General features: G+C 35.8%; 1 protein-coding gene across 1 annotated transcript in view; it reads right to left on the reverse strand.

The window, feature by feature from the left end:
- Positions 1-203: 203 nt before the first annotated feature.
- The window catches only part of RPS6KA3 (ribosomal protein S6 kinase A3), a 75,399-nt gene continuing 58,290 nt past the window's right edge, over positions 204-17,312 (reverse strand). The window contains exons 14-22 of the mRNA XM_086477282.1: positions 17,187-17,311; positions 15,032-15,157; positions 13,146-13,235; positions 8,728-8,886; positions 6,364-6,525; positions 6,089-6,165; positions 4,916-5,033; positions 2,622-2,762; positions 204-1,412 (exon numbers count right to left, since the gene is read on the reverse strand). Of these exons, the coding sequence (XP_086333408.1) occupies positions 1,290-1,412; positions 2,622-2,762; positions 4,916-5,033; positions 6,089-6,165; positions 6,364-6,525; positions 8,728-8,886; positions 13,146-13,235; positions 15,032-15,157; positions 17,187-17,311 (1,121 nt within the window). The 3' untranslated portion in view covers positions 204-1,289. The remainder of the gene's footprint in view (positions 1,413-2,621; positions 2,763-4,915; positions 5,034-6,088; positions 6,166-6,363; positions 6,526-8,727; positions 8,887-13,145; positions 13,236-15,031; positions 15,158-17,186; position 17,312) is intronic.

A 17,312-nucleotide genomic window follows, 5' to 3' on the forward strand; every position in this document is an offset into this window, starting at 1 on the left:
TTACCTGACTGGGACAATACTATTTTCATGGTAAATTATAATGACCCTTTTCTAAGCCCAGACAGATCTAGATGACTCTCCTCTCGTTGTGCTTTGGATGTCAATTAAAATTACCGGAAAACAACTGACAGAACATTAGATCCATCAGTTCCGCAATCGCAACGAATGCAGTTTAAACCTACTTGTTGCAGGCTTCTGCTTAGTAGCGGACAACATGTTTTGCTTTATTTTCAATGTTGCCTTTCTTCTGTAACGCCAACATTCACTGAACACATCCTTTGCAGCTTAAACAAAAGTCACAGAACAGAGATAAAATATTAACGATGGATTATAAGAATAAACAATATAGAAATGTCCTCTATCAGAAAGTATTTAGCAATGATTCCTGAGTCCAGAGATTAGATGGGAGGGAATTAAAGGGAGGGGAGGGGGAACAAAAGACGGAGTAAGATACAGAGCAAGTTATCTTTTCTCTGGGTTCTACTACCTATTGTATATGTAGTATGGTGAGAGCGCCACTGTTTAAATTTTGAATACTATAAACAGTATCCTGATTTTCATAACGTGACATGCAGCGTCAAAAACATGGAAATGTAGAAAAGACATAGGCAAGGAGAAGTACATATTCATAGTATTACATTCAATAGCTGTTTAACAGTCAGGCTTCTTTTAGAGCTGTCCAACAACACTGATTAATCCAGGTGAACTGTTTAATCAGACTTAATTGTCAAAATGATTAATAATATCTAAGTAAAACAAGGCATGTATACATTAAAGAGAACAGCACGGAAGTGTACTGCTTGTGAACTGTTTACAAAAACATACAAAATGTTGGATGGCACAAAGTATATAGTGCTAATATAAACAGATTGTTTAAGCTAAGTGCTTAACATAACTGTCCATCTCTAACCTGTAACAAAGAATATTTTAGGGGACAAAAAAAATATTCCTTATAAAAATAATGCTATGTGGTGCAGAGTGCTTTATTCAGTGTATTTTTGACCGAGGTGGCATTCGTAATTCTTCGGGTTTATTCAATTGTGAACATGATCGTTTTCGTTGTGTTTCCACTTGTCACTCCGTTCGAAGCTCCAGTAAGATCAGTAACTTGCCATCAACAGTTTAAAGCGAGAACAGATGAAAGCAGTAGCAGCAGCAGGAGCAGCAGCATTATAGGTACCAGCTGGGACAGAGTGTGCTTGCAGGTATCTGTCAGATATGTGCTACCTGTCGCCATGAATTGTGCTATCATCTTATGCCATGGTACCAAACATCTGGTTGAGGTCACTTCACAGGGCTGTTGAGGTAATTTTTTTTATACCTCTCCTCTGAGCAAGAGTTGAACGGCCGACTGGCTCCAAAACCGGTGACTGATTACGATTCAAAGCAGAGTAAGTCGCTGCCATCGCACCCTGCGGGCCAGAGGGGAAAAAAACCAAGCAGAGTACATTGTGACTGATGCACACACTAGAGATCACACAGCACTAAGTGCCACAGATTCTCAAAGAGTTTTAACTTCCAGTCTACTTTCATCTACGAAACAGAAGCACACCACTGCATTAAATCACATACCAGTAGTGTTAGGAGTGAATGTTTTTTCAGGTAATAAATAGTTTTCAGATCAATCTAAAGCGCTTTTACCTTGCTCAAAAAGCCAAACTCAGAAGATGTAAGACAAATTACTAAATTAAGTTCTCTTTCCATGCTTTGTGAGATGGTTGGGGAATGAAATCCCATTGGTAGGCTCTCTCTGCTTATCTCTTACATAACCGTTTCAGTTTTCAACAAAATATTTTAAAAAAATCGCCCACGTTATTAAGCACATGAAGATTTATTTTTAAAAAAAAAGTTTGAAAGTTGTGAGCCGTGGGATCAGAACTTCCCCCTCTTCCCACGTGTGTTTTTGGATCCTAGAAATTTCTAATTGCTGACTCAGAGAGTGTGTTAATTATATTCTTCAGATCCCTTTTATGTGGCACAACAGATTCTTGGATGCAAGACTGAAGGCAGGGTGGAATATAGAGAAGAACAACTCGATTGTTTTTGATTTCTCTCTGCTTGTTCAAAGTGAAAAAGTTTATCAGGGTCATAACCAGATTGTGTTTCAGACTTAGCGTGGAACAGTACGATATCATATTAAACAACGCTGCCTTTTTGACTTCTCTTTAGCTTATACTGTGATCATGAAGTATACTGTTTTCTTTTAGTCACTGGCAATTAACCTCTTCTGAAGCTGTAAGATTAGCCAAACTATTTTTCTGCGGCCCTATAATCACCTGACAACATTTTTCAGTATCAGAACAGTGATTTCTTCTATGCTGGTCTCCAAAGGCAGTTAAGCCTCCCAGTGTAAGTCAGTCCAAACAATTTCAAACCTAAGAAAATGAAAGTCTTTTTCCAATGCATTAGATTTATTCTCCATGAGTGGGTTCTTATGAAATCCTATTATATATTACAAGTGCACTTTATGGCTTAGTGCAACTCCCAGTCACAAACAACTTTTAAATAGTATTTAGAGGAAACGTATGCTACGGTAACTTTTCTTTTTTGTTTGTTTTAAAAAAATCCTGTTGTTTACACTAATCTTGGCTGAACAGCAAGCTGAACAAATATCTACTTACCTTCACTAAATGGGGAGCATCTTGCCTATTCAGCTGGTACTGAGGCAGCTGGTCACAGTGAACTATCCAGGGGTGACTAAGAACTTGGGCTGCAGTCAGTCTTTGATGTGGGTCAACATGAAGCATTTTTGAAACAAGGTCCTGTCAATAATATACCAAGACTCAATGCACATAACAGTAAAACTTCAGCTTTAAAACAGATTATAGCAGTATAAAAATATGTTCATAATGCCAGTTGGAAACAGCTGAAAAACTGCCCAGCAATGCTGACACTGTATCTTTTAGTTACGTGACCTAATGGATGTTTGGTAACACAACAGGACGCTATCCAACTGAGGCAAAATACACAAACATTAAAATATGCACATTGGGCTGGAGTAGAGCAGAGGCCCCACTATACCAATATTATATTTTTAACAATGACAAATAGCAGATACATAGGAAACGGGTATTGAAAAAGGAACGATTAATAAAATTGAGACAATCCTTCCCTTTGTGTGACTTCCCAGTGCCTAACAATCTTTCAACAACTGTGCAAGCTGAAGGTTGAATTTTAGCACTCCTGCTGGCCCTATATGTACCCTTAGTGATTTTTACCTCATCGTCTCTGAACTCATTTTGCTGCTTATACTTTTGGTTTTGCCTCCTTCTCAAACACCTTTCACAGTTGTTTCACGCTTAAGTTGTGGGCACATGAACAGATATTTAATTTGGTTGGTTTTTAACTTTTACAGAATGTATTAATTGAATGATTCCTGCTTTCCCTAATAAAATCATCATATGAGGAAAAAAAGGAATTAGTCTTTCCTTCTTTGTATCACCCGTGAAATGATCTCTTTTTGTCTGTTACGTCAGTCAACACTGCTGAGATGACACACCGTATCCTATTTACTCTTTACATGGAAGTGTCTCTTGACATCTGATTAGATTTTCTCCTTTTGTTTTGATACATCCTTTTCGACTTCCCTTGCATCTTTTTCAAATTATGGTAGCGAGAATTGCATACAACACTCATGATGTTGAAAACAAATTTAATACAGCAGCCTAATATCTTATAGATGACTTCAGATGTCAGTCAGTAAGGGTAAAGCATAAATAACGTTTCTATATTAAGCAACGACCTGTGCAGAAACACATTTAGTTGACTACAGATGGATTTAAGATAATTTAAATCACATCAGCAATACTGGACATTTTCATATAAAACGTTCTTTGTTTCGTAATTCAAATCAAGAATTTGAACATAAAGACACTATTAAAGAGGAATCTACAATGTTTTCATAGCTGATAGGTTTTTGCTTTCTTCTAGACTCTCAAGTGCAACTGAACAGAATGGCCCTGAAGGAAGTAAAAGCTGATGCTACCACATTAGTATAAACATGTTATTCCAACAGGTTGATTTGTCAATCAAATGAATGTCACATTTTGTGGGAAAATGGTTGTGTCATGAGAACAGTACCTTAGAAAGCACATCACAAATCAATTAGTAAGAAAGAGCACAACATATGTAAACCATTTTTTGGGAAAACTTCAGCACTTCACCGTAGCTACACAGAAGGGGAATAAAGGATATTGCACGCAAGTTTAGAGTCTATCTGCTGTAAAAAATGTACTTCTCAAAAAAACCAGTTGTCTAAAGTTTTAACTTTGTACAAAGCAGTGAAAAGAAAATATAATACTTCAGTGGGCTTTTTTTTTTTTTTTTTTTTAAGTAGATATATGACACCCTTAAGGACCAAAAGTTCTCACAGTACTTAAAAGAATAAACTGCTTAAATCCTAATGAAAGCATATGAGATAAAACGGTTTTGGGTAACTCTGAAGAACGGACCCAAACAGAAAAATGGGAAAAACTATTTTTCTAGCCTGAATCAGGCGAGTATAAGGTAATTATCGGAACATTTTCATTAGCCTGATTTAGACTATCTGTATGATTTTTGAATGTCATGCTTCCACATGAAGTTTTATTGCAACATTTCTTATCATGGACGATTACACACGTGTGTGAATACTGATAAAACACACTGTATTTTTAAGGACAGTTGTTAACTACTATAGTGTAAGTAGTGTAAGGCACACCTGTTTTTTCTTCATACATGCAAGTGACTGTTGAGATATGAAAGGATCATAAATAGGAAACAAACTTCTAGGCACATAAAGGATCAGATCAGTACTTTAAAATAACAATGGGTGGAACTTACAGAATCATATAGGATATAATAATGTACATTATAAGCAACATGTTATATTGCAATCCATTTCTCATCCCCCAAAGGACAAAGCAAATATACTTGCCTTAGCTGTATCTGAAACAGTATTCCAATAACCACCGCTGAGAGAGAACTTTCCACTACCTATTCGGGCTAAAATCTCCTCTGGGGTATCATCAGGACCATTTGCAAAAGGAGTGTAGCTATTTAACCAAACAATTTCAATATTAGTAACTTCCATAACCCGTAGCTCAACAGCTATTATAAATCTGATCATAATATTCAGCAAGTTCAACACAATTATAGGCAACAGATAGTCAAATAGCTGTAAAAAGAAATTATTCCTAATCTGTGAAAATGTACAGCACTGACTACAGATCTGTTCTTACTGTGTGTATTCCCTCTATAACAGGTCTGAAAACCAGATTTTTCCTACATTAGTCTAAGTACTGGTGGTTCCTGAATTACAGAAAGTATTCCTTAAGCCTTCATATTTTAGTGAAGTAAGAGAACAAGCTGTTATAAAAATAAATGTGAAGCCTTTATGATGAGAATGAAAAAGGATAAATGCAGTTTTGATACTGGAGGAAGGAAGGTGCAGCAATTTCCCTTGCTTCACTATAAGCATTTTTGCTGCTACCAGAATATTCACAACCAAAGAAGAGATATATTTAAAACCAAATATTTTTGTCACTCATTTATTTTAAAATGCCAACATGTCTCTGATGGTGTAACTCTTAACCAAAGTGGCAATCTGTATAATCTAGCATAAAAAGATACAACAGCAACTATCTTTTGAACTTGTGGAACTATAGTTGAATTTATTATTCACCGCCTTTTATACAATTCTTTTCTGCTGCATATATAAATTAAATTTCTATCACACTTACTATATCCTAACTGCACCTCTTCAGACTATCCAGTGGCTGAATTTTGCACACAATCATGCTTCAATGCATTGCAATTATATATATTTCCTTTAACATATATACTGCTTAATCAGCTAATTTTCACGTGAAACAATTAATTCTTACTCCTAAACACCTAAAATAGATGAGACGTGAAAAGCCAAGAGTTTTTCACATCAGGCCCTGCAAACTTGGTCTACTAAAGGCAAAGCATATTCTACCCCCAACCGAGGCCAAAATTGCTATTAACCAATGCCTTGATAGAAACATCTTTAACAGTGGGCCTACATTTATTCTTCTTCTTGTTTACATTGGTTTGCTATTCTACAGCAAACTAAAATTACCCTTACCCAGTAAGCATGGTATAAAGTAGAACACCAAGGCTCCATATGTCACATGCAGCATCATAACCTTGCCTCTTTAAAACCTGAGGGAGACAAATATTTTTTTTCAGGAAAAAAAGAAAGCTTAGAAATGCTTTGATTATGCCATAAAAATAGCAAGATTTATAATTTTCAATGTTTACAAAGTGATTTCACTTGTTACACAAGAATGAAACAAATACCTAACTAACAAAAAATCCCATCAAAATAAATCAAGGCATATAAGCTATACTGGTATTTACCTCTGGTGCAACAAAATTTGCTGTGTAACATGGAGTCATCAGAAGACCGTTTTCTGCTCGTAGTTGTTTTGCAAAGCCAAAATCACAAATTCGAATTGATTCTGGATTACCAGATTCATCAACGTAAAGAATGTTGCTAGGCTTCAGGTCTCTGTGAACAACCTAAAAAAAAAAAACCAAACCACTAAATACAATAAGCTAAACATACAAAAGGCTTTATATTATAATTTTGGTGTTTAGATAGATTAGAATCCTTTTTCTCTAAGTAATGAATGAAACATCCTGTACTGCTCCAACAGGCAGAAGAAAAACACAACACTTTTACTCTAGTTCGTGTTTTTCTTTTTTAAACAGATCCTAAAAGGGGTAGAAAGGAAGAGGTGGGCAATGAAATCAGCAGAGCTGGGGATTTGGCAGACTGTTTCTAAAAAACACTCTGCTTGGTTTGTACTTTTTTTTTTTTTTTTTGGAAGAAGAGGAAGCAATTCTCAAGTGGGAAGAAAAGTAAGTGTTACAGTTCAGTTCAAACCCAAACACTGACTTCTAAGATATCAAAATGTTTATGCCAAAGAATAAATAACTCCCTGTATTAAGCTGCTTTCCCAAAGGTGAATTTTAAAAAATGTCTGTTTGTTTAGATTATGTTGCTATTTTGCACAGAAACAACATTTTATTTTAGAGCAACGGAAGACAGAAAAAGAACATGCAGGACATTTCAGTTCTTTATTTCTTAGCATCATGTTTTTGATTAGCATCTACCAGCACACAGAAGTATTCTGCTCCAAGATGACATATGATATGAAGCAGCCTTCTTGTTTATCCTTTTTATGATGTCTATTGCGCCAACACTTAATTGTTGTATGCTGGCCCTAACACTTTTAGAATGGTTTGGGTGAAGGCTGCTTACCCTGAGGAAGAGGATTTAATTCCTTGCTTAGCTAATTTTTCAGTTCAAAAATATCCTATGAATGTCCACGAGGAAACTCCTTCTGGGAAGGGTTGTGGAGACTGCACACAGATTCATAGCCTGCCAAACCAGACATTACCTAATACCATATTCAAATGAGCTCCTCCAGTGTCCAAAGGAGCTACAAAAGGAAAATCCACTGGAGACAGGGAGGATTCTTCCAAATAAAAATTAAGACTGAACCGCTCACTATTTAGATATAAGGCCACCTTTCATGCAGAAGTGTACTTAACACAAGACGACCCAAAAATTTCTAAAAGTTCCGAAGAGCAGGTGATCTAATGCAAGTTAAAATGCCAGTATTTACAGAGATCTACAGTAAAGAAACAAAGGCCCCTAAAATACCTTACTTGATGCAAAGACACTGGGCTTTTTTTGGCCACATGTGGTAAGAAGGAACCAAATTATGATTTGTGTTATTCTATTATTTATATTTCCATACAGAAGGTATTGAGGTTTATTCATAATTCCCGTGAATGTTGCTGGCCAAGGATTCTAGTCCTGTGCACACAGGCTCAAACAAAACCCCACACATTAGCAAGTGATTGAAGAAAGTGATGAATCACAGAATAAGATACACCAGATAACTTTGATCATAAGTTTTCTGAAATAATAGCTCCCAGAAATGACAGCATGTGCTGAATTGTTATTTGTTTCTTAACATAATCTCGAGTACTACTATGCATTCCGAAGCACCTTTTTCTTGGGTAGTAACATTAGGCATTAGCAGCTTGACTTTATCCTTGCATCTCTACTTTCTGCTTTTTCTCTGTCCCCCTTTTCTTTTTTACTTAAAAATACAACACAACCCGTCATTCTTGCCATGCAGTTGTCACACCGGCCTTCTCTGTCTTTGAACTACTTCCTCTGTCTCCAAATTGATTTCCTGAGGTGTCAATTTTCTTTCTCCTAACAGCCCGCTACAACTTCCTGACCCTAATGGTGGAGGAGTTACAAGTCAAAAACCTTGTTCTTCAAAACCAAGAAGTGGAAGAAATTACAAGTGTGACAGGTGGAAAATAAAATTTTCAGGGTCTATCACAGGATGAGGTTGGAATTACATTAGGTCCCATGGCTCAGCAACAGCACAGGTCCCAGCACTTCTTCCTGGCTTACTTCCTCTCACATCCTCTCTATTAGTCATTATCTGCATATTCCACAGAACTGCTGACGGATTGCACGAACTGACAACAGAACAGTTGCATCATCTCTTATCTGGACATCTAAACAACTGATGAGGAATGTTTTGATTTCAACATAAACTCCTGCTGCAATGTAATTATTTACCAGAAATTACTTAATTACTGCACAGAAGAACATATCAAGATATGAGTTTATACTTCTGAAAGAGAAGAAAATTAACACCTATAAGCATTTTGTCTGAGATGAAAACTTACCCCTTGCGCATGGAGATATTCAACTGTTTTTGTTATTGTGAACAGAACAGCACTAGCTTCTCGTTCTGAGAAAAATTTTTGCCTGAGAATTTTATCCAGCAGTTCTCCTCCTTTCATAAGTTCTGTTACTACATATACATATTTTCCATCATCATACACCTGCAAAAAGTACATAAAGATGTAAACTTCAGCGTATTTATTCTCTGCTATCTTCCTGTGAAATGCACAGTGATAGTGCAGCTGTGTCCACAAGCTGTTTTCTTCAATTATTTTTCCCCCATATTTCTCACCCCACACACTATCCAAATGTTGTTCATCTTAGGACATGAACACAAAACCTTCTACAAAAATGCAGTACAGTAATGTAATAACATAAAAATACTGGCACGTAAATGTTTCAAGACAAAAAAGGATGAATAACATGTAGTTTTCCTCACATAGTTTTACTGAAACAAATTAAACTAGACACGGGAGAAATTAAGAAGTAGTAATAAAAGGGAAGCTAGTCTAAAACCAGAGCTAACTCTAGAAGTGATTATTGCACCAAATTACAAATATAAACAGAGATCAGGCCAACTGAACAGTCAGAGAAAGAAAATATTTAAATCTAAGTTCGCCTGAAATAGCTTCTGTGAACACTGAAGTTATTGCATACAAAGCTGCGATGATAAAACCCTACCACTTACACATTACTCCACACATAAAGCCTATACAAAAGTCTAAAATGAATGAAGTATGTATATATTAGCCCTTACTTCTAGTTATGGAAAAAGGCTTAATTTTTGCATGTCTTATCTTCTAGGGAAACAACACTTGAGAATTATTTATATTATCACCAGGGGGCACTACAGACTGAACTATACCAACACATTTTAAGGTATATTTAAGCATTTCATTTCAGTTGCACATTCTTGGGGTTTTAACTTAATCCAGAAAGTGGTTCCTGCTTTAGCGAAACCTTTTACAGACTCTATTCCCTACTATTATTTCAAGCTATTCTTATAGTAATGTTGGAATTGTTCTCTTCTGTAATACATTTGAAATAAAAACTAGTTTATGTTTAATTAGAAAAAATTACCCAAGTTGTAAAATAAATGTAGAAATAGTTATCAGCTGGATTAAAAATAAATAAATAGTCTCATCGCAATTTCCTTGTCTTAACCCATCTGGGAAATACAGGCTATTAAAGTTCTAAGCTTAGAAATTTTTGCGCTCTTAAATGTACTAAAAGGATTTATTTTCTCACGAAATAAAAAAAAAGAGGAAGAGTGTTAAAGACATAACTCTGCAGGCTTTACAAGCTTATGATCTTAAGGAAAGGAAGACGACAGGTTTCTATGTCCTCATATAACAGCAATTTTTCCCCCATGAAATATAAATGACTGATCATCTGAATGTGTTTGTATTAAGACTTTAAATACTATGCAGTATTAAAAAAGCAGAATTATCTAATTCAAGATACTAAACTGGCATTTTAGGGTGGGACGTTTTTTTTTTAATAGGCATGCTCCCTCTAATCCTGCTGTAACATGAGGAAATAAGCTTACTTCGTTTGACATGACAGAGCACACACATCTCAGCACCACAGAGGGCATTCAAGCAACACTTTGCATTTGGTTACTGTTTTATCTGCTACCCCTTGCTGGTCCCGTCTGCCTGTCAAAAAAAAAAAACAAACCCAAAACAACCCACCCCAAACAAACTATTCCCCTTGCCCTGATTTCTCTGGTCGTATTATCAGTTTAGTTGTTTGCACTGAATAAATACTGTTGAAGTTTTCTTCATGGTTAGGTGCACAGTGTTATGCTGAGATCATAAATGTGATGCTAGTTGTGAAAATGAACTGGCACATGCCAGAGATCAGTCAGTATGTCGTCTTCACCAGGCAAACTGGAAGAAACTATAGTGAGAAACATACAGGCACATGAACAAAATATAATGTAATGGAAAAAGAGAACACAGGTTTTGCAAAGTGAAATAAGATTTCACACACATATTAGGATTATTACTGAACTCATAAATAAGCACTTGAGCAGGGTGACTGGATATAGTGTATTCAGGTTTCTAAAATGCTTCTGAAGAGATTCTTCAGCCAATGCTTTAAATAACCCAAAACAGGACAAGAGTTCTGTTACAAAACAGTAACTAATAGGTAAAAAAGGGTAAAATACATATAATGGTCTGGCACAGGAAGTTCCTAGGTAATGGTTTGCTGGAAGCTGTGTGCTTCCTCCGTTTTTACACTGTTTCCTAAGCATCCACTAACGGCTGCTGTCAGAGGCAGGATATTGGATAAGAAGGACATCTGATTTAGCACAATATAGCTCCTTTTGTTTACATACTGTGTAACTGAAAGAGACCACCGATAACAATCAGAAGGAAAAACCCCAGAGGACTGTGCATTGCAGAAATAATTTGGGTTTTTGAATATCCATTGTTTCAATCCAAACACCTTCAGAATTAAAGTACATAAAAAGGCCAAGCAAGAATGAAAATCTCCATCCTAAGGCAGATACAAATATTACTGCATGTATTTGTGAAATATAAGAAAAGAAATAAATTGTTTCTTGCAAAATAGTAATTTCCAAAGACATGCACTTAAATGCTAAAACATTTTATTTTGGCATTTCAAAATAGAAACACTTAAATTTTGGTGTGGAACTGAATCAAATCAACACTGAGTTTTATTTATATAATAATACATGGTGCTTTTGATGAGCTTGAAGCCTGAAGGCCAAGTACTCCTTATTCTTTCCTCTGAAAGCTGTAATAGCACACCACTATATTGTGGGATATGAAAGCGAGCCGCCACATGCATCCCTATTAGACCAATGAAAACTTAAAGCAACATTAGATTCTCACAGTAGTGCATATTATACAAGTTTCTATTACATACGAATCTTATATCTGTTTCCTTACACTGGACATACTTCCATAAACTCTGCTTGGGGAACTGATCTGAAGTAGAAATAAGTGAGAGTTACAGCCTACTGTCTTTCTTCCTCTGTGAGCTTAAGGCTTTTTTTTTTGTGGTCTCCTTTTGCTATCTGTGCATTATTGTTGGTGTGAAGGAAAAATGGCTGCTGCTGGAAGAATTACTTACAAAGTAAAATAATTCAGCATACGTGGCAACTTTTCAAGGCTGCCTGTGTTCCTCTGCTCTCAGTGTACAATACTGATAATGCTAAAGTTCAGTAAGTGCTCACATTCCTTATGTTTGTGTTCCTGCTTAAAAAACATAACCTCTATTATGAATTAAAGTAACACATAAACCTAGCATGCAGCACTAAAAGCAACATGAATGCTAATACAGGTTCTGTGTTAGCGCTGCTGCTTTCAGGTGGCTTTATTGTCCAAGCATGTGAAGCAGACAAGACAGAAAGTGGGACTGTAATTATGATACCTAGCTTGCAATAAGCTCCATGGTGCTTAAGCTGCTTTGTATATCTGACTTATTTTGTTCTCCCAAGAATGGGCCAAACGACGTGATATTGATAAAGTGAAGACAAATTATAGTAAGGGAAGAAATTTAGGTGGAGTTCTCTAGTACTCATCTCCACAGTATTTACGAGCTACTGTTTTAATGACTTCAAAATGTCTGAGAATCTCCCTTCAGCTGAGCTCAGTTCCTGGAAATAGTTAGCTATTTTGCTTGAGGTTTGGTTTTGGGGACCAGAATACTTTCCTGCAGACTAAGTCAGTCATTAAGCATATGCCTTTTTAATTTTTAATCCTCTCTAATGCATAATCAAAGAGAGAAAGACAATTTTCTTTTTCTGTTAGATCATCAGAATCTACTGTTCACTGTGAAAAACCTCTACTTTGCTTTTTATGGTCAAAGTGTTTCCACGGTCAGAGCAAATAATACAAGAAAAAAAATAGCTAGATTATCTTCCATACAAAGACCAGAAAAATATACTAGGTAAAGAAATGTGATGAGCATGGATATGAAAAGATTTTGCTCACTACTGAGTAATACTCATTACTGTCCAAGAAAATTACTTTGGGTATTGTGCTAACGGAGAATCCTCAGTGATATAATAACATAGTTTGAAATTGCTTTTGACTAATACAAGCAAAAGTAGATTCAAAGTTAACTAAGCAATCAAAAAACTTGCTTCCTTTAGAAACACAGCCAACCTTAAATTAATTATTCCTGTGCCAGGATTTATGAAGGATGAATTATTTGACTGCTTAGGATTAGGTTGTACCAAAAGATGAGCATCTTTAAAAGACGACAATGAGATATCTCAGTAAAAGATTTGGTATTGTTGAATAAATTGCATTAGGACACTGTTTTATTTTTAAATACTTAAAAAGATGAAAATAAATCTAAAACATGCAATTTGCCATCTTTCAGATTAGAAAGCGATACGCAATTATAATACACTAAAGGATGTCTTTAACACACTACTTACATCTTTTAGGGTAATAATATTTGGATGCTGTCCATAGCGCAGTAAGATTTCAATCTCCTCTGTCGGATCTCTTTTACTCTTGTCAATAATCTGTAAGACCAAATAGATATATAGGCATAATTTTTTTTTGGTGAATATTATGTAGCGTTAACACTTTGGTGTGCTTACTAGCATAAACAGATAAACAATATTTATTGTTGGTAATGGCATGGATTATGACCCAAACAAAGTTTGTTAAACTGGAACAGCAAGGCAAAGAAAAAACACATTGGAAAAACATGGAAAAACCTCTCAGTTGAAAACAATTTTGAAGGATAAGTGATCTGATCCCACAGGCTGTGATAAGTAACTCAAGGCTGTTTAGTGGGTAAGACTTCAGTCACCCATCATTTAATAAAATAGGAAGTTCCTGATTTGATGAGATACTGATTTATGATGCTAATGAACTGATTTTCACAGAGCTAAATCTCAAACAAATACTTAGTGCAGCCAAAGAAAGCAGGAGAGTAAAGGGAACCTAAAATAAGAAAAGGGAAAAATTTCTCAGAGTTAATTCAGACAGGCATTCCATTATGAAAGCTCATTTGAATCTCTGGAGGCTGGCTGTCAGGCTCTGAAGTTCTCCCTGTGCAAACAAGCAAAATATTATTTTGCCCTACTTAAAATATATTCTTATTCTCTTTTTTTTCCCCTCTCCCTCTGAACTGTAGAATTTCCTCTAAAGTCTTCTCTATCTCTATCTTATCCCTTCTTCCTCTTGACATCCTTAAGCTCTTACTGCTACCAGCACCATCCTAACACATTGGACACCGATCACCTCATTCTTCTCTCTTGATTCCTTGAGGAAAAAAAGCCACAACAGAGGCAACAGAAAAGCAAGGCAATCTTCACAATAAATGGCTTAGAGAATTAACAGTTATGCCAGTACTTTTTTTCCAATTTCAAGAAATTACTTGGAATTGCAAGCACAGAAGTCAAATCTGTTCCTGGCCAGAACCAGAATAAAAACACGTACGTAAATATCAAATTGAAATTGGAGCGTTTCCAGTGGACAATCTGCGTACAAGCATACAGCAAAACATACTTAATTTATCTTTGCATTTTACATATTAAAGTAGTAAACTTCAAAAAGAGAACTGCCTCATAGTACAGGATTTAAATTCCTCCCCTCCTGCCTTTAAAAGTCTGCTGATCCATACTCCTGCTTTCATAGCAACCATTCAGCCCCACAGTGTTACACAGAAAGACAAAAAACCCCTTATCATTCCACTTCTGGGAACTCAACTGATTTCAACTAAGAATTTAACACCTTCAAAGAAGTGCTAGAAAGCCCGATAGAATAACATAAAAACAACATTAGGAACCTTGTTAAAAACTAGCAAGCAAAGACAAAGAGTTGAAGTTTATTCTGGAAAGCATACCAGACTTAAGCACTGTTATGAACTCCTAGCTATCTGAAATTTAGGAATCTACTTTGGAAGCAAAAAACCCCATACATAACTATGTTTATATAAAAGTAATCAATCACATCTTAAAAAAAAAAAGATGAAAAGTCACATAAGCTTTTCATAGTGTATTTCCTTCTAAAAGCTGTCATGTAACTCCTATCACTTTTACTGTAGTTACACAGGTGTTTCAAAGACTGAAGACTGCTTTTCACCATCCAAACCACCATATGGATATCAAAACCCACAGTAATTCTACATAAATATCTGCCAGTAACTATTCTATTTGGTTGATAAGTATAATTCACATTTGCATCTAAAATACTTTTATATTAAAAAAATTATCTTAATTTGATATGTTCTTTATGGCAAATAAATTAATGATGCTCAACATCTATGATGCTAAAACCAGAAAACAGTGTTTTGTAACAAAGTAATTACCTTTACAGCATATTCCATGTTTGAAGCTTTATGAATACACCTCTTGCAGATAGAGTAAGATCCAACTCCAATATCTTCCTTTACTTCATATCCATCAGTAAACTGAATGCTGTTCCTGTGCAACTGCTACCAAAATAACATTATCAATTGATGAATATTCTAAATATATAACTGACCTTTATATTAAAAAAAAGTTTTTGAATTCCTACCGATTTGCTTTGAATTTTAAACTGATGGCCGTACTAGGTCAAAGTCTAAATAGCTGCTACCTTCTGTTTGATATTAGTATAAGATAAATTATGTATTAGACATATTGCAAATAATGCACACTATTTTAGAAACTGACAACATGATTCTTCTGGTTACTGATTTATTACTTTAAAGACAGAATCTCCAAAATGAAGGAGATCAAAAGACTGCATGATAAAATAATGGTAAAAAAGCATCACTGTTTCTATTATCTGAATAGATGAATGCAGCTGGAAAATTCAGACCTACTGAATAGAATCAGATTAACTGGAAATTGCATGGAACGGCAGTCAAAAATCCTTTCACAGAAATAAAAAGCTGAAAGAAGGACAAGTGTTCACTCTTGTAAGGGAAGGAAATGGTGTTCTAGTATAAGGAGTTTGTGCAAAGGATGCAAAGCATTTGCAGGAAACCATCTGGGTATCCTGCAGCAGAGAAAAAGAGGAAATAGGAGTGAGGAAGCAGTTGAGGGGCACAGAGGAAAGGCAGCAGAGAAACAGAGAGAAAGAAACCATATACAAAGAGAAAGAATTTCATCCACAAAACTATGCGGGAAAGAAGGAGCACAGTAAAGCTTGCAGAAACTTTTAGCAAGACTTCAGGACAAGTAGTCATTCTGACACAGGTACCAAATCAGACAGCTTCTTCATAATAAAAAAGGATCTAAAAAAACCCCTTGAAATATAATGGTTTGTTACACATGAAACAGGTAATATGTACAAACAAGCACAAACAAGCATGTTACAACTCTTCCAGACATAATAAGAGGATTAAAGAAATACAAGAGTTACTCATGTTCTGAATAAATCGCTTTTTAAAAATTCCCTCAGAAATTTGCAAAATATCCTTGCAGTGAAAAATACAAGCAAACCCAATCACACAGCATACTTTTTTATTGCTACCTATACACCAATACGTTCTCAACACAATTTAGATCACCACTTGGTTTTCATGACAGTCTTCCTTGGTAATTAGTATTATTAAAAGCAGAAAAAGGAGGTAGAAAATTTTTGCAGAGGTCCTTCAGTTTTGCTTCCTGTACATGCATCTGCTTTTTTCCCCACTGGCTGTAAATGCTCCAGCGCTGAAGCATGCTGTCAGAATGACCTCAGCCTCATAAGGAGACAAGTGTCTCTTCCCCGTTCTAGCATGAGGTCTGCCTTTCTTGTCTCACACGAAACTGCACCTAACCAAAGGTTTGCTGTCCAAAAGTAAGCACTACTGGCAGTAACAGAATACATAAGAATTGCAACTGCATTAGGCTATTAAAAGTGACAGCCTCACAATTATTAATACAGGAGACTGTATTGGAGTCATTCTAATACTACTAGGAAGCCAAAGCTTGAGTGCATATTGTGACATTGACTGTATGATACATCGAAATTAGTCACAAAATATCACAGATTAGCACATTAACGAAGTGGCTTGGGAGGGACGGAATATGTCCTGGTGCATGGATTCCAAAACACACAGCAGTCCAAAACACCCAGGTACAATTCACAATTGTACTCCAGTGCCTCCTACTGCACTGCAGGAATCCCCTGATATTTTCATGCGCAGGGGAAAAAGATCAAGATGTCTGTTATTCCTCTCCACCTTACAATTATGGCTTGATACTAAAGGGTTAATACAGTACAGATGGTAGAATGTTTTCGTTTAAGGATTGACCTCTATTCACACCAGTGGCTGCTCAGTAATTAAACAGGTCCTGCATCTTCAGGGGTTTTGTTAGGATAAAATAATCCTGATCTTTACTTGTCTTGTATAAAGTGGATAATGACTTTGTCATGTTTCTTCATTCTGTGATGAAGCAAACAATCCCTCCACCAAGAGACAGCAATACTGCTTTATTGTTTTTTGTTTTTTTTTTTTTTTAAAAAAAAAAAAAAAAGGCAGATGTACTCACCTGGACAATTGAATGCACTCCAACTGTCTGCATTGCTTGGCTTTCGTCATCTGATGCAATAGCGACAAAACTAAATCCCCGAAAAAGCTGATGTGCGTTAGCACTAGGTGGGATACCAGGCGAATC

This window comes from Leptosomus discolor, chromosome 1 (assembly GCF_034619465.1).
Source record: "Leptosomus discolor isolate bLepDis1 chromosome 1, bLepDis1.hap2, whole genome shotgun sequence".
Classification (NCBI taxonomy): Eukaryota; Metazoa; Chordata; class Aves; order Leptosomiformes; family Leptosomidae; genus Leptosomus; species Leptosomus discolor.